The sequence below is a fragment of the Wallemia mellicola genome, assembly GCF_000263375.1.
Source record: "Wallemia mellicola CBS 633.66 unplaced genomic scaffold WALSEscaffold_2, whole genome shotgun sequence".
Lineage (NCBI taxonomy): Eukaryota > Fungi > Basidiomycota > Wallemiomycetes > Wallemiales > Wallemiaceae > Wallemia > Wallemia mellicola.
Window position 1 is genome coordinate 142,480 of NW_006531959.1, and position 21,844 is coordinate 164,323.

The 21,844-nt window shown below is 39.2% G+C and overlaps 9 protein-coding genes across 9 annotated transcripts; 4 read left to right on the plus strand and 5 right to left on the minus strand.

The window, feature by feature from the left end:
• The first annotated feature begins 953 nt into the window (after positions 1–953).
• Positions 954–1,777, plus strand: WALSEDRAFT_31055 (translation initiation factor eIF-5A). Its single transcript, XM_006956156.1, has 4 exons — positions 954–970; positions 1,019–1,057; positions 1,164–1,285; positions 1,340–1,777. Coding segments are annotated over exons 1-4 (480 nt in total). The 5' UTR covers positions 954–969; the 3' UTR covers positions 1,658–1,777.
• An 817-nt stretch (positions 1,778–2,594) lies between these two features.
• WALSEDRAFT_27046 (hypothetical protein) lies at positions 2,595–3,113 on the plus strand (the record flags this gene model as incomplete). Its single annotated transcript, XM_006956157.1, has 1 exon — positions 2,595–3,113. One exon carries the CDS (start codon positions 2,595–2,597, stop codon positions 3,111–3,113), a length of 519 nt encoding a protein of 172 aa, XP_006956219.1.
• A 364-nt stretch (positions 3,114–3,477) lies between these two features.
• WALSEDRAFT_56136 (hypothetical protein) lies at positions 3,478–4,734 on the plus strand. Its single transcript, XM_006956158.1, has 2 exons — positions 3,478–4,426; positions 4,462–4,734. The coding sequence occupies exons 1-2, from the start codon at positions 3,512–3,514 to the stop codon at positions 4,711–4,713; spliced, it is 1,167 nt and encodes a 388-aa protein (XP_006956220.1). The 5' UTR covers positions 3,478–3,511; the 3' UTR covers positions 4,714–4,734.
• A 1,022-nt stretch (positions 4,735–5,756) lies between these two features.
• WALSEDRAFT_59254 (DEAD-domain-containing protein) lies at positions 5,757–10,560 on the plus strand. Its single transcript, XM_006956159.1, has 7 exons — positions 5,757–6,106; positions 6,151–6,766; positions 6,813–6,915; positions 6,958–7,017; positions 7,064–7,086; positions 7,137–7,918; positions 7,967–10,560. Exons 2-7 carry the CDS (start codon positions 6,649–6,651, stop codon positions 8,063–8,065), a joined length of 1,185 nt encoding a protein of 394 aa, XP_006956221.1. The 5' UTR covers positions 5,757–6,106; positions 6,151–6,648; the 3' UTR covers positions 8,066–10,560.
• Positions 8,547–10,602, minus strand: WALSEDRAFT_59257 (hypothetical protein). Its single transcript, XM_006956160.1, has 3 exons — positions 10,440–10,602; positions 8,718–10,391; positions 8,547–8,671 (listed from the first exon to the last, which is right to left on the minus strand). Exons 1-3 carry the CDS (start codon positions 10,558–10,560, stop codon positions 8,613–8,615), a joined length of 1,854 nt encoding a protein of 617 aa, XP_006956222.1. The 5' UTR covers positions 10,561–10,602; the 3' UTR covers positions 8,547–8,612.
• Positions 10,603–12,641: 2,039 nt separating this feature from the next.
• WALSEDRAFT_62217 (hypothetical protein) lies at positions 12,642–12,972 on the minus strand (the record flags this gene model as incomplete). The annotated part of the gene is made up of 4 exons (XM_006956161.1): positions 12,642–12,750; positions 12,798–12,830; positions 12,877–12,882; positions 12,929–12,972. 4 exons carry the CDS (start codon positions 12,970–12,972, stop codon positions 12,642–12,644), a joined length of 192 nt encoding a protein of 63 aa, XP_006956223.1.
• Positions 12,973–13,754: 782 nt separating this feature from the next.
• WALSEDRAFT_59258 (hypothetical protein) lies at positions 13,755–14,996 on the minus strand. The gene is made up of 4 exons (XM_006956162.1): positions 14,902–14,996; positions 14,406–14,853; positions 14,193–14,357; positions 13,755–14,167 (listed from the first exon to the last, which is right to left on the minus strand). The coding sequence occupies exons 1-4, from the start codon at positions 14,955–14,957 to the stop codon at positions 14,015–14,017; spliced, it is 822 nt and encodes a 273-aa protein (XP_006956224.1). The 5' UTR covers positions 14,958–14,996; the 3' UTR covers positions 13,755–14,014.
• An 868-nt stretch (positions 14,997–15,864) lies between these two features.
• WALSEDRAFT_67203 (hypothetical protein) lies at positions 15,865–17,350 on the minus strand (the record flags this gene model as incomplete). Its single annotated transcript, XM_006956163.1, has 3 exons — positions 17,325–17,350; positions 16,943–17,274; positions 15,865–16,896 (listed from the first exon to the last, which is right to left on the minus strand). The coding sequence occupies exons 1-3, from the start codon at positions 17,329–17,331 to the stop codon at positions 15,865–15,867; spliced, it is 1,371 nt and encodes a 456-aa protein (XP_006956225.1). The 5' UTR covers positions 17,332–17,350.
• Positions 17,351–17,856: 506 nt separating this feature from the next.
• WALSEDRAFT_14923 (hypothetical protein) lies at positions 17,857–21,802 on the minus strand (the record flags this gene model as incomplete). The annotated part of the gene is made up of 8 exons (XM_006956081.1): positions 17,857–17,899; positions 17,952–18,070; positions 18,123–18,375; positions 18,419–18,555; positions 18,605–19,445; positions 19,493–19,623; positions 19,671–19,796; positions 19,844–21,802. The coding sequence occupies 8 exons, from the start codon at positions 21,800–21,802 to the stop codon at positions 17,857–17,859; spliced, it is 3,609 nt and encodes a 1,202-aa protein (XP_006956143.1).
• Between the last annotated feature and the right edge of the window lie 42 nt (positions 21,803–21,844).

The window sequence follows — 21,844 nt, forward strand, 5'->3', positions numbered from 1 at the left end:
AGTATTTGATCGTTCATATGAATGCCAAATAAACAGTGAGGACAGACGAGACTTATAAGGCAGCGTACTAGTCGATAAACGATTAGCACAAAGATAGCATTCACCAGTTATATATTAGTGGTCTCACCATATAAAAGAAATGAGATCGTTAACACTTTACACGTTACACGTTAGGGTAAGGTTAGTTCTGACCCATGTAACATTTTCAAAGCGAAGACACGAATGACACTAAAATACATCTTAAGTAACATGCAAGATGGACAAATGCGAGTGTCAAGCGTCAATTGTGATACGGGAATGATAGTTTCGTATCACGGATAATATATGAAAGAGAAGATTTTATCGCTATAGTAGTGACGAAGGTCTTACCACATGTGCCATAGAGTAGCGGGTTAAAAATTTGTTTTAGCTTCACGATAACCTCGATCTGATTGAAAATATCGCTAAGACTGGAACTTCCGCAGATATATCCGTGAAATATATTTCATATAAAGTTTGACTTCTCGCTTCTACGCTCTGAAGAAGAGGTATCAGCATTATGACGTGATATCTAATAATGCTGTATCTGCGATTTGCTACCATAGTGAGTACAAGCAGACTATACTGGAGAGGAAATAGGTAGTATACTGGTGAGGGTTTTGGAACTCAAAATTATTAACATGGTCGCTGAGACACCTAGATGTATAACACGATGCTAAGAACAAAAGGAATACTAATAACCATTCCATGAAAACCAGACAAGTGAGAATGTAGGACTAGTCCATGGATTATTATTTCCCCTAATTATGGATGTAACGTAATGCAGTTGAAGCAGTGCAGTATTGCTAGTGACTCAAGTGTACATGCAATATCTGAAATGTACATATCGAAATCAAAGTATCTTCATCGGTATATTTTTTCCTTTTAATTTTTTTTTGTAATTTTCTTGAGCGTCTGAATTCAAATTCTTCTCTTGAACGCCAATTAAAGAGTGAGGATAGTTGAAATTTATAATGCAGTATATTAATATATTATTTAGTGTCAGACAACGAAGAGCAAGTCACTTTCGAATCAGCCGGTTAGTCCGCTCGTTCCCGTCACTATAGGCTTTAGTTTAGCAATTTTGCTAGAGTTGAAAATAGCGACGGAGGTGTTAGAATAATTACTAATATGCTATTCTTTAGATGCTGGTGCCGCCATGACCTACCCAGCTCAATGCTCCGCTTTAAGAAAGAACGGTCACGTTGTTATCAAGGGTAGACCATGCAAGATCGTCGATATGTCCACCTCTAAGACTGGTAAGCACGTAAGTTAAAATGTTTGCTATACTTAAGAATATAAGAGCTAACTAAAATTTTAGGGTCACGCAAAGGTCAACCTTGTCGCTTTAGATATCTTCACTGGTAAGAAGTACGAAGATGTCTCACCATCAACCCACAACATGGATGTTCCAAACGTCAGAAGATCAGAATACCAATTGGTCAACATTGACGACGGTTTCTTAAACTTGTTAAAGAAGGACGGTGACTCAAAGGATGACGTCAAGGTACCAGAAGGCGAATTAGGTGAGAAGATCCAAGCTGACTTCGATGATGGAAAGGACCTCATGATTTCTATCTTGGAGGCTATGGGTGAAGAAACTTGTGTTAGTTACAAGGAAGCTCCACAAGGTGCTTAAAATGGCTGCATGATTGCATTTTTGCATGCATCAATCTTGTCAAATTTGTTATTAATTGAAAATCTTTGAAAAAGTTCAAATTATAAAATTTTTATTACTGTGTTATCCTCTCGATGTTATTGGTTATTGAGATTTACTAGAGAATTGTCACAGTTTGTGTCAATTTCATTTGCAGTCTGTTGAGACATTAGTGATTGTGTTCCCATTTTGTCACGTTAATTAATGTCTATTCTGACAACCTGATATGTCATAATATAGACGAGACATAAATGAGAACTGTCCATCAAATGTGAAACATTCAAATATCTGTCGTAGACGTTACCTCAAATCCTGTCAAATATGGTAGTTCTCGTAATCTTCTTATCGACCTAATTGACATGATACTCGTCTGTGTGACGGCTTCCTTTAGCACACCGCAAGCGCATTCACGCGGGATCAATTTGTTGATTTGCGGGAAGTAGTCTCACCTTCGATATTATTATCAGATTGTATCATCTTTGTGTCTAGATTTGTATGAAATATACACGGATTGTTTTTGAATATGATATAATAATGAGCTCTTGATCAATACAAATACCCTCTTGATCACATAGTCTTGCTACAATGATGTGATATGGATTTTCACTCTACATGATGGACGATTAAGCCTTATGGAGATAATGATGGTATAATATTCCAGTAATACAACCGATACATTTTATAATATTAAAATCACCATGAGATCATTTCATATCTATTATTCGCCGATTAGAAGAAGATAGGAATATCTAAGTACGGAAAATCTGACGAGGTGAGGAATGTTATGCAATATTTTAATGGTGAATAGCCATCGATATAAATAAATTATGCCAAGTTCTCGTGATTTGACTGTACCTCAACTAAACGCAGTTCTTAACAGACGTCATCAATGATAGGTAAAGGTAGACTCGTAGCCGGGATGGCTGTGGCTACTATACTATTCCTGACAATTTACTCTATTAAGTCGATCAAAGAAGTTTATGACAGAGAGCCGAAAACGCTGGTAGATGTATCGTTCGATTTAAGTAGGATATACGAGGGCACCCACGGCAATAGCAGTAGCAACATCACCAATGATTACAGTACAGATAGCATAGATGCAACTTTTGATAGCAGTATGGCTAATATATACCTTCACACACCATATGCATCAATAGATAACGATGTAGATGACTACGATAAGCTTACAGTGGTTTATCTTGTTGATGCCTGGAGTATAGGAGATAGAGAGCGTTTAAGAGCACATTATCCAGTCTCTGCCCCAGTTGATCTCTTATTCGGGCTGAAATGGAGTGAGGATCTAGAGTGGAAATACTTGCAAACTGTTGAAAATGCCAGGTATGGAGATATAGTCGAGCTCGTTGCGGAAAGTTACTGGGTCTATGCGACATATCGCGCACTCGCTAGAAGACAAAATATGAAAGGGTGGATAGTGTAAGTTTACGAAAGTATTTTTATCCGATACATTTGACGCGCAAAAAGATTGTTAGATGATTACGTAGGTTTTGTAACTGGGAATGTGAAAATTGATACTAATAACTGTAAACAGAATGTGATTAACGTAGATAAGACACTACATAATCTACAGAAGATTAACTCTCGTAGCATAATAAACCCATACGGCGATGAAATCACCAGGAACCAATTGATTATACTACCGGAAGCCATACATAGCTCGGAATTGGATAATTTATTACAATTAATAGATAAAGAAGAAGAAATTTCTCATAATTTTGTACAAAATAATTCGGCTATCATATTTGCTTAGATAAATATATAAAACTCGGTCTTGGCTCCCCTTTAGAGGGACTTTTATGAGGACAGCATCCTTATAGGATGAAATACATAAAACTGGCTGTAATAGAAGCTGTGTTAATATCAGCTATATTATTTATTTTATACGATACGCTACCTGCAGCAGAAGAGCCACTGTTTAGACCATATAACATCCTCGAGGCGTATAATCTTCACAACGAAGTGTATAAACAGCCATACACTAACAAGAACCCACCTTCTAGGTCATTCGAAGAGCCTGATTATGGTTTACTCAGCAGTCCACCGCCTAGCAGTCACACATGTAACACTGAGCAAACACCAAAGCTGTTTATTGGTATTTTCAGTACACCAGAAAAATCTGATAGGAGGAGTCTCATACGCACATTAATGTCGAACTACTTCGATAGAATTGATAAGTCTATCCTCGATTACAGCTTTATTGTCGCACAGTCGAGTGATAATACAGAAAATGAAGAAATACTCAAGGAATCAGAGCGCTTTGCTGATATAATGAGTTTGGATATACCAGAGAATATGGACAACGGTAAGACGTTCCATTTTTACAAGCATCTTCATCAATTACACGCAAAGAATGAGACATTCCAGCCACAATTCGTGACTAAATGTGATGATGATACAATGTTGGTCATACCCGCACTGTTGAATTCATTAAAAGAGCTTGATTGCAACCAGAACATTTACTGGGGCACGTCAGCAGGAAGGTCACAGCATTTCCCCGAGTACTTCAGAGGTTTGGCATATATATTATCATGGCCACTGGTGAAATGGATTGGAAACAGTGACATAAGCACACTTCACCAACAGGGTATAGAGGATGCGAGAACTGGACAATGGATGCAGTCTTTAAATTACATCTACCCAAAGCAATCACTTAAGAGAGTTGACAACCTATGGGATATGGGTGACTGGAATCAACTGGCACTGAAGGAGAGCACATTGGCGTTGCATTGGCAAGTAACTTCATGTCTTGTATATTACAACTAACAAAGCATTTCAGGTTGAAGCTCCCAGAATGGTGGGTCAAACAAGCACAGCTCATCGATCAAGCTTGGAAACCCGATTCTGAAATGGGTCAATGGCATTGGCAGGGATCGTACTCGCCAGACGATGAGAAGAAGGAAAGGTATAGACTGGCTATAATGGATAGGAATTCTGCTAGGGAGAAGGCAGAATCTGCCGGCGAAACCTTCGATGAAGAGCTATACAATGAACAGCATCCTGAAGTCAATGACAGTGTTTAAGATATTAATTATTCTCTTTTTTTCTTGGAACATAAGGACACTCAAATGCATGATGTACTTTTAATTAAGATTGGTATTGGTTGTGAGTCTTCGTGTGAGGTATGTTGGTGTTGTAGTCGTGGGTATGAGAGTCTACATGTACCATCTGCGACTATTTCTAGGAGGTCTCCTGCCCGAACACTAAATTTATTATTAGAGATATTTTAGTATGATCTTCCACGACTTACGCAGGGATCCTCACAATATTCATGTAGGGATTTGCACATCAGCCCACAGATATCGCAGCTCCAATGGCAGTTCACATTTGATACGCCTGGATCAGATATTGACTGTGTGCGCTATGCATCCAAATAAGCCTTGACCGTCATACGAGATAGTGAGACGCACCTGTGTACTGGTTGACGTAGACCTTGAGATAGACTCTGAGTGGGGGTTTTGTAGCATTTTTGATATTGCGGAGTGTAAGAAGATAAAAAAAAGTGAAGCTGTCAAGCTTTCCAGATTCGAAATAAAAATGACCGGCCGGCAACGATCACTAAGGTTGAGTAAACTATCAGCCAAATGTTCCTGGACGGTGTCGAGAATATATGATACAAAAGTGTACATTTACTAGTATAATAAAGTATTTAAAGCTTTGCCGGCATTTTGGGAGCTACCCCGCGTTCGTTATTTTTGGCAAGGGTCTCTGCGCACGATCGAATCCTGGCAGATTTGGTTTAAACCGGCAGTATTCCATGGGAAACGTCGGTAATTTTCTATCTATTCCATTATGGACTTCACTTACTGAGCGAACAGTGCTACTTATCTCCGCCCATGCGCTTCTCGGCATGATACGCAGCGAATGAAAATGTGTCCAAACGGAATTTAGTGGATACCTGGGTTTGAGATTTACGGTGACAATAAAAAAAGGAAAATCACAATCAACATAATAAGATCTTAAAATTAAACTATATGCATTTACTTGCTTTATGCTTTTAAACTCACTCATGAACATTGCGTCATATTTTTAATGAAAAGAAAAGAGCAGAGAATTCCTTGTTTTTGTTTGGTTTGCTTTGTTAGATTTTGATAGTTTTTCTAGTCACTTTTGGGTATGCTTGCCGGCGTCGATTACAAAATTAACTCCTCAAGTGGTGGACGTTTACCCCTACAGCTGAAGTGGTTTATACAGAGTTCTTCCTGAATTCTATTAACGTTGAAGCAAAATCCGCATACCTAAATCGTTGTTAGACGTATCTGGGTGACGTGATAGCAAGTCGAGAGCAAGACAGTGAAGCTGACGCTATAATGACGGATATTGACCTCCACTTGTCTTTCTTTCTCGGTGTTTGCTATCATGTGGAGGCATAGGACATACCCAGCAATTAGGCAAAGACAAGTTGACAGGATAATTCTGACTGTGTAAGCTGATAGCATGCGTACTTTTTAAACACATACGATAAGTTTATTGAGAAACATTATGGTAAAAAGGCAAAAGACTTTTGAGTATTTATATTCGGGCCTATTCCCCAAATGAATGTTTAGTGCTCTAGGCGAAGAATTTGTTGGCAGATAGTGACATCTGAATTACCTGTTATAGTAAGTTTACGAGTAACTCACACTATATAAGCTCGCTGTTTCAGGGTATTCTCCTGCTGGCTTCCCAGATAGGCAACTCTCGCAGTTTGTACCTAACTGAGGGCATCTTTTGTGTGAACTGAGTGTGAGTTGAATGTGAATGTGCGTTATGTGCGTTAAGATTATGACATATAGAATGAACGTAGAATTTTATCACATTACAGTGAATGCATAACTTATCTTCCGTCTTGGAATCTTGGATAAACAGCGGAAGTAGATAATCATTCAATAAGCATCGTCATCTGCTTTTATTTTGATTATAATGCTATCTAAATAGACCAAAACTATCAAACTTCTCTCTTACTTACGCTCATCATCATGGATCACGAACGCGATGAGAAATTAGTATTTGAGAGCAGCGAGGAGGTACAGGTAGCCAGCAGCTTTGATAAAATGGGTTTAAAGGAAGATTTGATTAGAGGTATTTACGCATATAGTCCGTACTATCTTTTCTGTTTATGCTACCACTAACAGTGAGCTAGACTTTGAGAAGCCATCAGCTATCCAGCAGAGAGCTATCGTGCCAATTACTAAGGGTAGAGATGTTATCGCTCAATCGCAATCTGGTACAGGTAAAACTGGAAGGTGAGCTTATTGATGATTATCTACATCAGCTAACGATAGCAGCTTTGCTATATCAGCATTACAAACCATCGATACAAACATCAGAGATACTCAAGCTTTAGTGTGAGTAAATGATGCACCCTATATAGGCAAGACTAACATTCATCAGACTGAGTCCTACACGTGAATTAGGTGTGTGATCCATATATAAAATATCGGTAACACGGTTAACACAGTTACAGCCACACAGATTCAATCAGTTGTACTTGCTTTGGGTGATTACATGTCAGTTCAATGTCACGCTTGTATTGGTGGCACCAGCGTTGGAGAAGACATCCGCAAACTCGATTACGGTCAACACGTCGTTTCTGGTACCCCAGGAAGAGTATACGATATGATTAGACGTCGTAACCTCCGTACGAGGAACATCAAAATGCTTATCCTCGATGAAGCTGATGAACTTCTTAACTTGGGTTTCAAAGACCAAATTTATGATATCTACAGATATCTTCCACCAGCAACTCAAGTCGTTTTATTCTCTGCCACATTACCACACGATGTTCTTGAAATGACGACAAAGTTTATGACGGATCCAATTAGAATATTAGTAAAAAGAGATGAAATTACTTTAGAAGGTATCAAACAATTCTTTGTAGCTGTTGAAAAGGAGGAATGGAAATTTGACACTCTTTGCGATCTTTATGATACGCTAACGATCACACAAGCTGTTATTTTCTGTAATACTCGCAAGAAAGTTGATTGGTTAACTGAAAAGATGCGTGAAGCTAACTTTACGGTCTCTTCAATGCATGGTGAAATGCCACAAAAAGAACGTGATGGTATTATGAACGAATTCCGTGGTGGTAACTCAAGGGTTTTGATTACAACTGATGTTTGGGCTAGAGGTATTGATGTTCAACAAGTATCACTCGTTATTAATTACGATTTACCAAGTAATCGTGAGAACTACATTCATAGAATAGGTAGATCAGGTAGATTTGGTAGAAAAGGTGTAGCAATTAATGTGAGTGGTTGCTTTATTTACAAACATAAACCTAATAACTGTGCTCAGTTCGTTACTGTTGAGGATGTCAGAATTCTCAGAGATATTGAACAGTATTACGCTACTCAAATTGACGAAATGCCATTAAACTTGACAGAAATGGTTTGATTAATTTAATTGTAAAAGAATAGGTTTCATTAATTTCATAATTTTAATTATACAGAAAAGAAAGTGTACAGAAAATTTCCCTTTTATTACAACAGAAATTACCAACCATGTAAACTACCAATTGTTTTTGAGCCATCATCATAGAAAGGATCATTAGTAGCCATAGTATTAAGATGTACCTCATGAGGATTTTGATCATCTTCAGGTGCTATACCTAAAAGATTTGCTGGCATCTCATGACTAGCAGCTACACCACCTGTCGACGAGGTTGTGTTAGTCATAAATTGTCCACTCCAATTGTCAAATGTTGGTGTAAAGCTTGGACTGTTTTGTAAATAAGCAGTAGGAACCTCTAAAGTAGATAAAATATTATTAGGATCCCATGGTTGGAGATCAAAGTTATAATCGAGTGATCCAGCTCTATGTTTTACAGGAACAGTTGTGGTCGTGCCGGGTGACTTATCATGACCCGATGCAGCGTGTTTTGGAGTTGTTTGTTGTGATTGACTACCAGGTTGCGATGAAGCAGCAGCCTGTGAACCAGCAGCTACCGCAGCAGCGGCGGCAGCAGCATTATTGTTGCTATGACTACTAAATGAAGCAGATCTGCTATGACTATGTGTCATATGTGAAGGCTCATAAACGTATTTACCTTCTAAAGCCAACAAAATATCCGCCCGATGATATTTTCTCAGTCTCACCATAACGTCTGCAGCTTTCTCGAGTGCCTTATGAACAAGATCCCACTTATAATTTTTTGCTGTACTTTGCAATATTAGAGAGTATTTAGCTAATAATCCCAGCGGAGAAGACTGTGTGTTTTGGCTTATAAAAGGAGTCATTGCGCTTTCTTTGCTGAAGAAACACAACCTGATTAACATTGTGAGAAGCAAAGTGAAATGGTTGGCAGCGTATATCAACCAATATCCTCTAATATCTGATTCTGTCAACGTAGATAAGAAATCAACCATCATATTAACCAACTCCATTGATTGGTTATCTGGCGGAGGAAGCGGTTGTCCATGGTACTGGAATTCCAATGCCTGCTTTCTCAAAAACAATCTCAAGCCCATAATCTCCCATTGGAAAGACAATGTTCCTGGACTCTTTTCAAGTGGTATCGACTCATTATAAAACTTCTCAGCCTCATGTTCCAAAACAAACACAATCTGAAGTTTTTCTTGTCTTGTTTTTTGTCTCTTAGCTCTAACAGTTACCAGTGCTTCATGTGTTCTGACGAGAAGGTGGCAGAGAGCGCACATACCCCTGAACGATCTGGCAGAAGAAGATGGTTGTGGAAGACTGTTGAGTGATGGCAGCGGAACATCAGTATCAGCTGGTGATATATGAGTTGGACGATTCTCATAAACCGCTATAGAAGAGGAATGTATAACACATCCCCACCATAATCTTATTCTCAAATCGCGTTCCCAACTAGGTATTGACCAGTCGGTCGGGTCTAAATGCAAACCAAGTAGCTGCGCCTGAGCAACTGTTCTTGCTAAAACTAAATAATTACCACGTGGGTCCATTGAAGGTCGACCATTAAGATCAAGTAAGTTTGCAGCTATAGTTGATAACTTCGGTTTATCGAAATCAGGATGGGTAGCGACGTGAAGAATGGCCCAAGCGTTGATTGGTATGGACGTCTGGTCAGTTGTGAATATCAATGCAGAGGAATAAATTGCGCCTAGAAGGTATGGTGGTGTAGTTTGATTACCATCTGGCAAGACTGGATATGCTGGGTGAACTATTGACAAATAGTTCTGAATGAGTTGGTCTCTACTACAGTCGCACTGAGCTAAAACCTGATCAACTTGACTTAACAACGCCAAACCGGGATCCAAAGATGATCTATAATGGGGCTTTCTTTCGAAAACCGCAAAAACTGGTCTATTGGGGTCTAAGGACAATTGTCTAACTAATGAGGGACCGGGTGGTAATAAATTACTAATATCATCCGGTGCTGAACTAACTAAATGTGGCTCATGTGATTCAGGCGTGCTCAAATCCAAAGACGCGAATACGTTGGATAAAGAGGACATATCTGAGGGTATATAAGGTGTAAAATTAATCTCGTCAAGTGAACCAGCTGGTTGGTGCGTCTGTGGTTGAGTACCCCGCTTCCTATTCCTGACTGGACCTGCGACGGGTTGTGAAGTAGTAGGCGGACCAGGCTGTATATTTTGATCCTGCTCAGTCTGTGGTGGCTTCCTTTTCCTTTTCGCAGGAGCTTCTTGGAATGTACAAGGCTTGTTGGTTTGCTTGCATTCGTTACATGGCGGACCAGATTCCGTAATAAAGCATCTCGTTTTAGATCTTCTACCTGGATAAACGTAAACGTATGTCTTAAATATCTATCAGCTTGTCTCACATAAATCGCATGGTCTTTGTTTACGTGATCTGAATGGTCGACCACCGGGCGGAACCTGAGGCAACTGCTGAGGAGTTTGTTGACTATAGCTATCTAATTGCTGGCTATAGCTCAGATTCATTTTAAATTTGCCTCCTAATGTTGAACGTAATTCAGAGCTGCCAACTGTCATAAATTAAATTAAAAGTACATTTTATATTTTTTAAATTAATTAGATTTGTCTAGTAATTTATATCTTTAATAAGAATATAATAATTCTATACTACCACTTACCTTCTGGTCTAACGCCTGTGCAACCTGCACCTGATAGTTCACATTTCACATTTTGGATGGGATTGACGAATCTACAGACTGTACATATCCATAATTCAGCAAATGGTTGCTAAAATACGTTAAACCATGTCTGTTTCTTCGCTTTTCCCCCTCTCGGGACTCACCATTATATTCGAACTCTGTCAAACGTGAAGACGATGAGCTGTCAAAATAAAATCAAATGTCATTGTCAAAATTACATTTTAGTTTATCATAAAGTTGGTCTTCGGCCATTGCAGTCAGGTCTGAGGACGCGTCAACTCATGCATACAATTGTCTTGCTATTATTAAACCTACTTTAAGCAACGCAAACAAACTAAAGGTACTTCTGTACCACATTTACCACAAACCCAGATTCTATGTTGATCAACAATGCAGTTCCACTGTCATCATCATCAGTTGATCATCAAGTCCGTATTATGAGTATAACTAACGAGGTATTGCATAATTTTTATAATAGATATGTAAAGTGTAAATAGGAAGTTTAAAATTATATATACATCCCTAATTTTTAGTTGTGATTGATTTGTTGAAATTTGCTTATAAGCCCGACTGTTATCACCAAAGCTACCAAACAAAGAAACAAAGAAGCAAAGAAAGACTTGATGATATTAGGGCTCTCGGGATTTATCTTTACGTTTGTCGCACCTGTTTAGTTGTAATTATATATCTTTACATCAATTGATACCGTCCACACTCACATTGTACACCGATTATATATTACTGGCACTAAATAATTGCAGTTAGTACAACGCCAACATCCTATAGCGCTTAACCTGTCTGCTGTCATCATCGTTCTACTTATGTGTCCTAATTCCGGACTCAATGGAGTTGATTAATGAACGCATAACGAACGAGAACAGCTGACGTTTGTCCTCCATACGAGATAAGCTAGACTTGAAAAGGGCAAAACAAAGATTAAAGTTAAAACGCTTATCTTGATTATTGTAAGTCATTTTCTTCAATATAAACCATAGCTTGGCATATCACTTGGAATAAATTGAATTAAGACATCTAGCACATGGTATCAAGACAAAAAAAAACAAAACCATTCTCTATGAGGGTTCAACAATGACAATCAACTTAAATCAATTTTTAAAATCCGCACAATATAATTATTATACATTATTTTTAAAACACTGACTGAAGCAGGAAATAAAAACCAAAAGCAAAGCATTGGATAATTGAGAAAGAGCAAAAAATAGGTGTTTACACTGTAATATTACACAACTCCTCTTCCTTCCCCGATACATGCGCCATGCACTTTGTTGATTTTCACAGTAAATTTAATGATTACTTGTGAATTTAGATAATAGTTGGCATATAAAAGAACAGATGAGGCAAACATGCTAGAAATGCGGCTTTTCCCTTCGATTATGCCGTCATGTTTCTGTATTATGTCTGATTCCTTTTGATAAACAGGAGCGTCTTTAAAGGGCATCACTGTCTTCACAATCCTATTAATTCCGCCTAATTAATTTTCAAGCACTTAAATGTTATTTAATTAAGATAACGTAAATGATAACCGAGCAAGATGTCAGGCACATTTGCTAAATGCTTACCCGGCCGACGATGCCAACATCGATTATGTCTTGCACGCGCCGCATCACTTAATTAATAGTCTGGGCGAGTCGACTTATGTCCCTTGACTTACCCGATTGACTTACTTTTCGAACATCAGAAACATATAAACGGCAGCGTATTTTGGGTGTTTGTCAGGTAAACAACTTCGATGACACGTATCGCAGATAATTCATCAAACAAAAGGGTCGATTAAATTATATTAGTACATATTATAGATTATTCTTTTAGAGCTTGTTGATCATCTGATATATAAACGAGTTTGGTATGCAAATCGAAGTGATATTAGCCACGATTTCTAAGAGTAACTTAACGACGACGGCCTGAGTAAGTTCCATCTTCCATAGTCCAGTGGGTAGGAACATTAATAATATCTTTGATATCGGTATGCTTCCTTCCGTCGCATTCCCGCATATCACTGTAATAAACATATCAGAATTGCAATAACAAAGGCGACAAACTCACTTTGTGCACCAGAGATATTCAATCTCGTTATACCTGTACGAATAATATAAGCTTGATTCTTTATTAATTATAAACCTACCAAAAGCTGTAAAATAAAGTAAGCTACCCTAAGAGTGATACAGGGAACTCACCATCTCTTGCATATCCAAACTTCTTTACGTGGTACACCGGCCATGGTTTACAAATAAACTTATTGGTATACCTGTAAAGCCAGGTTACACTCTAAATGTTTTATAAGTATTTGTCAATCGATTGATATTGTGAAAGGGAAAATTTTTGATCAACAAATATACAAAGAAAAAAGGTAGAATGAGGTATATTAGTAATTTAGAGCAGCTGAGTATCTTTTCGTATATATAACCATAGCAATATTGTCCGTTATGTCAATTTAAGCGTGAAAAGTTTGTGGGAAATATTAAAATTCAAACGTGAAAATCCGTTAAATTCTATCCAAATAAATAATAAGGGCGCTTAAAATACCCTAAGATGACTAATTTAGTAGAACACCCCGGTTTGTTTGATGTAATGATCATTACGCCTATCTAAAGCTTGCATAAAATTATTTAATGCTAATTCTGATCTTATTGAATAGTTGTCAATTGGATTAATTGATGAACGCGGTATTTTGTTATTTTGATATTCTCTTCCAATTGGTGAACTCTCAACTGAGGATGTGGATAGCATGAGATGTGACGATTCAGGTGAAGATTGTTGAAGGTAGCTGCTATCTGGTGATGAAAGTGATAATCCTAACATAGGACCAGAGAAACCATCATTGGATGAGCTTGATGGGAATAAACCATTGTGTTTCTTATAATCACTGATAGGTGAATATTTAGATAAGTCTGCAAATGGATAGTTGCTTGATGTATAAGTAGTTGCATTTAGTTGTGGTGGATCTGTAGATAATTCTTTTGGTAGATCCCTTGACAAATCTCTTGAATGTAATTGTTGTGGGTAATGTGCGACACTAGCATAGTTGAATGCTGGTGACCTGTTTGGAAGGTTTGCACTATGTTTCAAGGGTGTGGCCTTTACAACTGATTGTTTATAAACTTGCGGAGTATTAAATATGTTGCTGGCAGGATCCGATTTTTGTCGTGGTCTCGTGCCTATGACGCCTACATTTGATGCTCTTTCGAATGTAGTGCTTGGTTTGCTAGTTGAGTTGCTGATACTGTTGAGCGATGGTGATTGGCTCATAAAAGTTGTGATACTCAATTGAGGTTTCTGTGGTTGCGGCTGTGTAACTTCTGGAGGGCTGACAATAGCTGGAGCGGTTGAAGTGCTACTATCAGAGCTACGACTAGAGCCGCCACCATGGCGCGAATTGCGTTGACTTTGTTTCTTGTTCTTGGCCCCTGCCTTGCCTTTTCCTGGTTTGCCATCCAAAACCTCCATTCCTAAGTAAGATCCAGAGAGCGCGAAGACGCGGTTACCCATAGCAAGGCCGGTCTCAACCTCTGGCATACAAATCGCAATATCCTTCTTCACGAACACCATTGGGGTGTCATCCTTGTGTAAATTTGTATGGTGACAGTATGTCCTTTTTGCCCAGCTCTAAACAGTTGTCAGAAAGATGAGACCAAAATTGAGACATAAACTTACCATCATTTTACAGATGTTGCAGAACCAGTCACCAGCTCTACACCAGCCAACCTTTGTGGTTTCAAAGTAGAGTATGCAATGATAAGCCAAATGTGCTTGCAAGAGCTGGATGTACTCGTTCTCCTGGAAAAATGTAATGATTTCACGCGTAGGAGTGACACCAGCTGGTAGAATAACCTTGATAGGGAGGTATGCAAGTGCACATTGGTCTGCTGGTATATCCTTGCCGCGTACATATGGCACTTTATTGAAATCGTCGAGGGAGAAGACCTCAAAATCATCTGAAGGTGGTCCATGGAACTTGTAGAGGACTAAAAATTCCTCTGTATCCTTAATTAAACCCTTGTTGTTCTTGAATTTACGCAGATCCTTGACTGGGATTTGACCATAGCTATGCTTGGATCTCTTACTGAGTGATTTCAGATCGTCTAGTCCTAACACGCCGTTGCTAGATGACATCGTCAACGTTGATGTATAAGGAATGTTTGCAACGTACCGGAGTCTGTCGAGTTCCCCACATTGGACATCCGTGCTCTTTTGGCTTGGTGACATTTAATTAATTGACGAATTAATCTTTTTTTTGTTGATGATAGTTCGAGTCAAAGGATACTCCTGAGCTTATATACTACCAAAGACAAAGGGATGTACAGTCTGACTATTCAATTTGTCTATTTGAAAGCTCTATCGTGTAGGGCAGGGCTTTCTGAATTAGACAACCTAATTAAATTATACACTCCTATTTATCTATCCTGTCTAAGTAAGCGTGTAAGTTATCAGGCTGTGCCTTGCATATATTTCAGACAGACGTCGGCTTAATTTGACAACGAAATGTAGAAAAACAATTATTTTATCTTTTTTGGCGTGTACTTTTTACTACACAGAAACTTATTATACCTCCCCATCTGCTTTACTAGCGGAGATATACGCAAATCCTACAACTTTGAATGTCAACTGGGCATTAAAAGCATCATAGTAGGTAAATAAACACTCTGGAATTACAAAAATGCACAATTCATTCATAATTTCTTTGATTGAATGATTGCATATGACACCACGTAGATCATTAGCGAGTGGGGTGGATCCAGGAAATCCCAAGTCTGATAACAGGAAATCCCAAGTCTGATAACAAGAAAATTATATTTATTTGTTGTCTTCACTCATTATAAGCATCTTCTTCATTAAATGTGCGCTAACGTAGTCAATTCAAACCACGGCCAACGCCGGTATGTGTAATTAAAGAAATTTTAAAGTATGAAGCTAAAATATATGAATAGAGAAGAAGTCCCCGTGTATTTGAACAAAAAAATTGCCACTAAAATTGCCGAACTTTGCCGGACTGAAACCAGCCAATTAATGAACAAATTCACGTGTCAGATTACATGTATTAGACCAGAAAATTGAAATAAATATGTATATTGTTCAAATAATTACATTGATATTTAATAAAGTAGATAGATAATCAGTTTAAGCAAAACTCCACGAGTGCTGTTGATGCTTTGAATAGCGCATCCTCGACGTCTTGCTCAGAAGGAGTTGTTGGTATGTCTTTAGGGTCGTTGAATGGGTCAAACTTGTTAGGTGACGAGTTAGCTGATTGCGGTGGTGACGGTAAGCTCATATTGAATCCTTGCTTTGGCGGTCCAATTGGTTTAACCGTAGTCGATGATGTTGAAGGTCTACGTTCAATAGGCTGCGCATCCATGTGCAGGTCGGCCAAGTTGAAGTTTTCCGATGTGGTAGATATTGGTGAGGAAATTGGTGTAAGTAATCCAGTGCTGCTCTTCAAAGGAGTTGGAGAGAGCGTGCGTTCTTGTTGTGACCAGCCAGACGCGAAAATAGGAAGGAGTGGTGTAGGTGGGTTACGTCTTGAGTTGTTTGCTCTAGAGCGCTGTCTTGATAAGAAACCGTTGTTCTCTGACAAGATGGACGTGTTTGAGTTTGCCGTTGGCATCCAGGTCGTATCGAAACTGGTCGACGTTGGCAGTGGCGAAGTGGATGTGATACGTGGTGGAGGCTTTACAGTTGCAGCAGCCGGAGCAGGGGCATTAGGTGCAGTAGCTGTGGCAGGAGGTTTAGATGTTCCTCCGGCAGAGCCAATGGAAGATCCTGAGCCACTACGCATTGGGAGAGGTGCTGAATGTGGCATTGGTGGTATATTCGAGTGCACCTTGACTGGTGTAATTGGTATTCTCTTCTTGTCAGCCTCTGGGGAGCGTCTGGATGCAGCCGTGCCTGTCTCGATCTTCTCTCCACCGGATATCAACATCACTGTTTCACCTTTACCGAAGGCGTCCAAAGCCTCAACACAAAGAGCATTTCTCAACGCGACTCTGACTGGTGGTTGCTGTGGGCGTGCAGTCTGTACTTGAGACTTGTTGACTGGATCATTTCCACGCGCACCACATTCCCTACACTCGTTTTTGGATGCCCAACATAAGAAACGACACTCTGAACAAACCCAGTCACCCATTTCATACCAGTGTTCGATACCCTAGCAGTTTCATTAGTAGCTATTTTAATTAATATCATCTACTCACAATATCTGGTCTACCTATTTTGCATAAATGCTCTTCTAAGACAGGTGCTTTGTTACCGACACCTCCTTGTGGTAACTTCAATCCGGTTCTGCAGATCTCCTCTGCATCCCATTCCTTATCCGCTGGGACATGGAGCCAGATTGGCATAAAAGCGATTCTTGACATACCAGAGTCCAAATCCAATCCAGGTAATGTGGCTAATTCGCTAACGTGTTGAAACACCTTACAACCCACTGGTGGTCCTAAGAATTGTAGTAATCCGAGTACTTTTTTTCTTGGTATGATATCTTCATTATTTTGTTGTTGAGTACGTTGTTGTTGTTTTGGGGTATCTATTACTCTTTGTATTAGTTTTGTCTTATTATAATTCATTGAAACTTACCAGTCATTGAATCCAGTGTGTTTAATAAATCATAAGAAGAGATAGATTCCTTATTCTAATCAAGAGCTGTTAGCGCATGCTCTAATCAAGGAATTGCTACGTCAATTCAAACTCGCGTTTGACATTTGACAGGTAGCCAAATTAACTGTCTTACATTTTGTAAACTTAAAATTGTTTTATAGAACTTTTTGAATTGTTCGAAAGATTGTAGTTCATTCATCCAGGCTGTGTTGTTTTAATAGAGAGATATGATCTTAAGAGTCCGTGTTGTTATGTCTTTTATGGCGCTGTTCGTAAAACTGCCGTAAAACTATAAAGAGAGTGGGGTTTTTGAAATAAACTTAGAAGTCTTAGTTTAACAAGTAAAATTCCTGAGTTTTAAATTGCCTTCTCCATCTTCATTCCGAGCCTCCTTCATACCGAGATTCAAATCTCGCACTAAAAGCACACGCCAAGTCGTATTCAAACATACCAAACTAAAGATATGAATATTAATTATCGTTTCTTTAAATGTTAACAAACGTCATTCAATTTATTCTAATTTCTTATTTTCTCTACGCTTTTCCCTTCTTTCCCTAAAATCACATGCTTTGTTAGAAATAAATTCCGAGTTATTTCAAGACTTACGATCCTCTGGTTACTAACTCAGGCGGATTAAGGTTTGCGAATAAGTTTTTGCAACCGATCTCAACCGCGTAACATAATACAAAGTCAAGAATCATCGATCCACAAAGCTTGAATTGGAACTATAGTAATTTTGTAAGAATGGGGTCATTTTTCAAATTTTGAAAAACTCACTCCGTAACTCATTTCAACAATTTGTAACCATCTGTTCAATTCAGGTAAGAAGTCCGTGGCACCACAGAAGGAGACAGCGCTTGCACCCATCAATCCATACATCAAAGGTGGATTTTCTCTCAATGACTCTCTGAATGGTCTACCTTGATAGTTGATTGCGAATGTGCTGACTTGTTGTGATAAACCAAGGAGGTAGATAGCTGTATTGAGTAATGATGGCTTGAACTCTGCATCAAGGTCAATTGGTCCACGACTATTTTTTGTTAGTGGAGCTAAACTTTAACGGAAAAACTCACTCCTCCAAGGTGTTTGAAAGGTCAGTGATATAAACCATGAAGAAAATGTGGATAGCAAACTGGAGCAATACTGAAAGGAGGATGTAGAAGTTGAAAATATTTGTCAGAGGTCTCTCCTTTGAGAGTTTTTCAATTGGCTTGGTGATATCGTTAGATATAAACTCTCGTAAAGCGTATCCAACTCACCTTTGCTTTTGAAATACAGAGGAAACAAACAGACATCAACATACCAGAGATAGTCAGTTGATAATCACCAGCTTTGATACCATCGAGATATTGTACTGAAAGAGTATAAGCCGTAATTAAGCAATTCAAAGCCAAAATTTTGTACATCTGGGTGGTAGCAACCAAAGTACATCTACCTTGTCTGATGATATTAGCAATAGCGCTAACGTTTGACAATTTGCTAGTAAATGGTGCTGCACAGCTTGCGTCACCCAATTTAATTTGTGGTGGCTCGTTATCATCTTCCATATCAGCCATCTTCTCAGTAATTGCAGACATATTGAATTGCTGTGGTTGGGTTTGAGTTTGTCTGCTAACTGAGTGCTGAGCAGCCGCCGTTCTTTGGGCTTCAACCATATCTGGATACAAGTGTGCGATTGCCTTAGGAACCGGTGGTGGTGGTTGATTGAATCTTTGGGAGAATTTCAATTGTTGTTCATATACCTTCTTGAATCTTTCAATTTTTGCATGCTCGGCAATCTTCCTAAGATCATCTTCTGTTCCTTGTAATAAGGCGACACCGATTCTGGCTTGTTTGAGTGCACCGACGTCGTTTGTACCGTCACCAGCCATTAATGTAGTGTATCCCAATGTTTTGAATGTAGTAAGAATGGTTTCCTTTTGAGTTGGACTGACTCTAGCGTATACCCAGGTGTGTTGAATAAGTGCATGCCAGTTTTCGGTATTCTTTTCGATTTGACGGAGTGCAGCACCTGTCATACAGATATCATGATCTCTCAAAATTGTTTTATCGATAGGTTTAGTTGGATCGATCGGTATAATGGTCTTTTCGTCAACAGATCTGATCGCTTGTCAGTAAACTGAAATATCTTCGAACAATATACCCACCTAAACACCAAATCAGTTTCATCTTTTGCATCCTCAGCGACGTCAAGAATGAGTGCATCTCTGTCAACAATTTCAACATCATTTGCAACGTGGAGAGCTGTGAGTGGGTTATCACCTGTAATCATAATACACTTAGATTTGTGTTAGTAAACGTATCCTAATTTAATTTCAAACCTACTCTGTGTGAAGAATCATTAAGCATCTTGAGTGTTGCTACGGCGTCAGGCTTGAGTGGACAGTGGAAAACCAAGAAACCAGCAAAGTGAAGATCAGATTCTACATCATTACGATGAAGGTTTGGAATCTGACGGTTGTTAGACTGAAAATTATGACAAAAAGAAATCTACGCACCTCTGTATTGTTAGCCTTGATGTCTTTCCATGCTAAAGCAAGGACACGGCTACCCTTTCTAGTAAACCATTTGTAAGTTTCCTCATAACCTTCCGGTAAATCCTTAAGCATGTTTTTGATAGTTTCAGGTGCACCTTTGACACTAACGAAAGTGCGTTTTTGACCTTGACCATCGACAATATTGCTGACGGTAGACATTCTCTTCAAAGCTGAGCTGAATTGGAATTTCCTTCTAATATTGATAATGTGCTTATGTTTAGATGTCTTATTTGCAGGAGCTACTGTATCACCCTTACCAAGTTTCCAATCTAAAGCTTCAAGAGTAGTCTTTTCCATTGGATCACCGACAACGTCACCTTCATCGAGTAAGACAAGCGCATGGGAGGATGCTAAAGTGAGAGTGGTTTCTTTTGGTGTTACTTGTAATGGCATCAAATCTCTAGGGTTTGAAGCGATACCAGCTACACCTTCAACTACCAAATCTTCACCTGTGATTGTACCAGTCTTATCGAAGCAACATACATCTACACGACCTGCGAATGGAATTCTGAATGGTTCGGTGCAGAATATGGCGAACTTTGAGAGAGCGACGAGTGAGGCGTTAACAGCTAATGACAATTCCATTGGTAATTCAGGTGGTACGACTGAAGTTATGATGAGAATACAGTCAAGAATTAACTTGCTTTTCTTGAGACCACGTTCGTTTCCTTTAATCCATACATATGCTGATGCGGCGATGGCGAAAATCAACAAGAAACCAATAAACAAGAAGCTCTCAAAGTTGTTAGCTGAAACTTTTTCAGATGAGAACAACATTGTGCGAATGAGTTGGCCTTGGGAGGTACCGAAACCAGTCTTGAGAACGATAGCTAAGGCCTTACCATCAGGAGTGAGTAGACCATCGTGAGCAGCAACATCTTCTGGAGATGGTGGGTTAGTTTGAAGAACTTTTGTACCACCGAATAAAACATGAAGATTACGATCGTTTCCGTCTACATCAGATACTTCCTCGTCACCTCTAGCTTCTATTGATTCCTTGAGTAATGGTGTAGATTCACCAGACAACATTGCTTCGTTAACAATAGCTGAGCCTCTTAACATGAGTAAGTCGCATGGTAAAGCCAAGTTCTCTCCTGTACGATCGATCGAAACGATGTCGCCAGGAACGAGTTCGTCTGAGATGAGATCAGACCAGTTACCATTTCTGTATACTGGCATGGTGTAGGGCGTAATTGACATTGTTCTGAATTCGTTAAGGGTACGAAGACGCTGCCAAACGACGGTGCATTCAAAGACTACCAACATGAAGCCGGTGAAGAGGGAATACCAGAAGTACTCGTCCATGCACCAAAGTGCAACGCAAAACATCTGGAAGACGAAGAAAGGCGCTACTGCGTGCTCGGCGAACAAGCTCATAAATGTAGGTACCGGGATGTTGTAGATATTTTTGCCATATTTCTCAACCAAGGTATCTACATCACCACTGGACAAACCCGCGGAGTGTTTAAATGACTTCAATTGTGGCTTGGTGTCGCAAGGGAAGGGTAAACGGGTAAATTCTTCGCCATTGAAGACGTACTTGTCAGATTGATAGATGAAGCTGTAAACGCCGGCTTTGTTGTCGAGCTTGACGAGTTCAGCTTCTCCACGGTGCTCTATAGGGTTGACGCGTACTAACGAAGCGGTCTGAAGAGAGCGTGCGTTGGTGCATTCTGTGAGGGTACGCCAGCCCATACCCCATCTACCACCCAACCAAGAGAGTGCCTGCCCACCGAAAACGAATAAACAAGCCATAAATGTGTATTCCTCCGATTGTAGGTATTTATCATATTCAAAGTAGTATGCGTTTATGAGAAATGGATAAAAACCGAACCATATGAAGTAAATGCGGAAGAATAACGGTAAGCTATTATGCAAGCTTATACTAGAAATAGACTGAGAGCTGATTTTGTGCGTCATCTCTCAATTTTCTAATTTTGATCCTGACTGCAGCTCTTCAAC

Bases quoted from the DNA above. Each gene is read 5' to 3' on its own strand.
- WALSEDRAFT_31055 (XM_006956156.1), top strand. The intron at 1,058-1,163 runs GTTAGTCCGCTC...GCTATTCTTTAG, and splicing joins AGTCACTTTCGAATCAGCCG to ATGCTGGTGCCGCCATGACC. The intron at 1,286-1,339 runs GTAAGTTAAAAT...CTAAAATTTTAG, and splicing joins CCTCTAAGACTGGTAAGCAC to GGTCACGCAAAGGTCAACCT.
- WALSEDRAFT_56136 (XM_006956158.1), top strand. From the start codon at position 3,512: ATGAAATACATAAAACTGGCTGTAATAGAAGCTGTGTTAATATCAGCT. The intron at 4,427-4,461 runs GTAACTTCATGT...CAACTAACAAAG, and splicing joins CATTGGCGTTGCATTGGCAA to CATTTCAGGTTGAAGCTCCC.
- WALSEDRAFT_59254 (XM_006956159.1), top strand. From the start codon at position 6,649: ATGGATCACGAACGCGATGAGAAATTAGTATTTGAGAGCAGCGAGGAG. The intron at 6,916-6,957 runs GTGAGCTTATTG...TAACGATAGCAG, and splicing joins GGTACAGGTAAAACTGGAAG to CTTTGCTATATCAGCATTAC. The intron at 7,919-7,966 runs GTGAGTGGTTGC...AACTGTGCTCAG, and splicing joins GAAAAGGTGTAGCAATTAAT to TTCGTTACTGTTGAGGATGT.
- WALSEDRAFT_59257 (XM_006956160.1), bottom strand. From the start codon at position 10,560: ATGAATCTGAGCTATAGCCAGCAATTAGATAGCTATAGTCAACAAACT. The intron at 10,392-10,439 runs GTGAGACAAGCT...ACGTTTATCCAG, and splicing joins ACAAAGACCATGCGATTTAT to GTAGAAGATCTAAAACGAGA. The intron at 8,672-8,717 runs GTAAATACGTTT...TAGTCATAGCAG, and splicing joins TATTTTGTTGGCTTTAGAAG to ATCTGCTTCATTTAGTAGTC.
- WALSEDRAFT_59258 (XM_006956162.1), bottom strand. From the start codon at position 14,957: ATGTCACCAAGCCAAAAGAGCACGGATGTCCAATGTGGGGAACTCGAC. The intron at 14,358-14,405 runs GTAAGTTTATGT...ACAACTGTTTAG, and splicing joins GCAACATCTGTAAAATGATG to AGCTGGGCAAAAAGGACATA. The intron at 14,168-14,192 runs GTTTTGGATGGC...AACCAGGAAAAG, and splicing joins GATCTTACTTAGGAATGGAG to GCAAGGCAGGGGCCAAGAAC.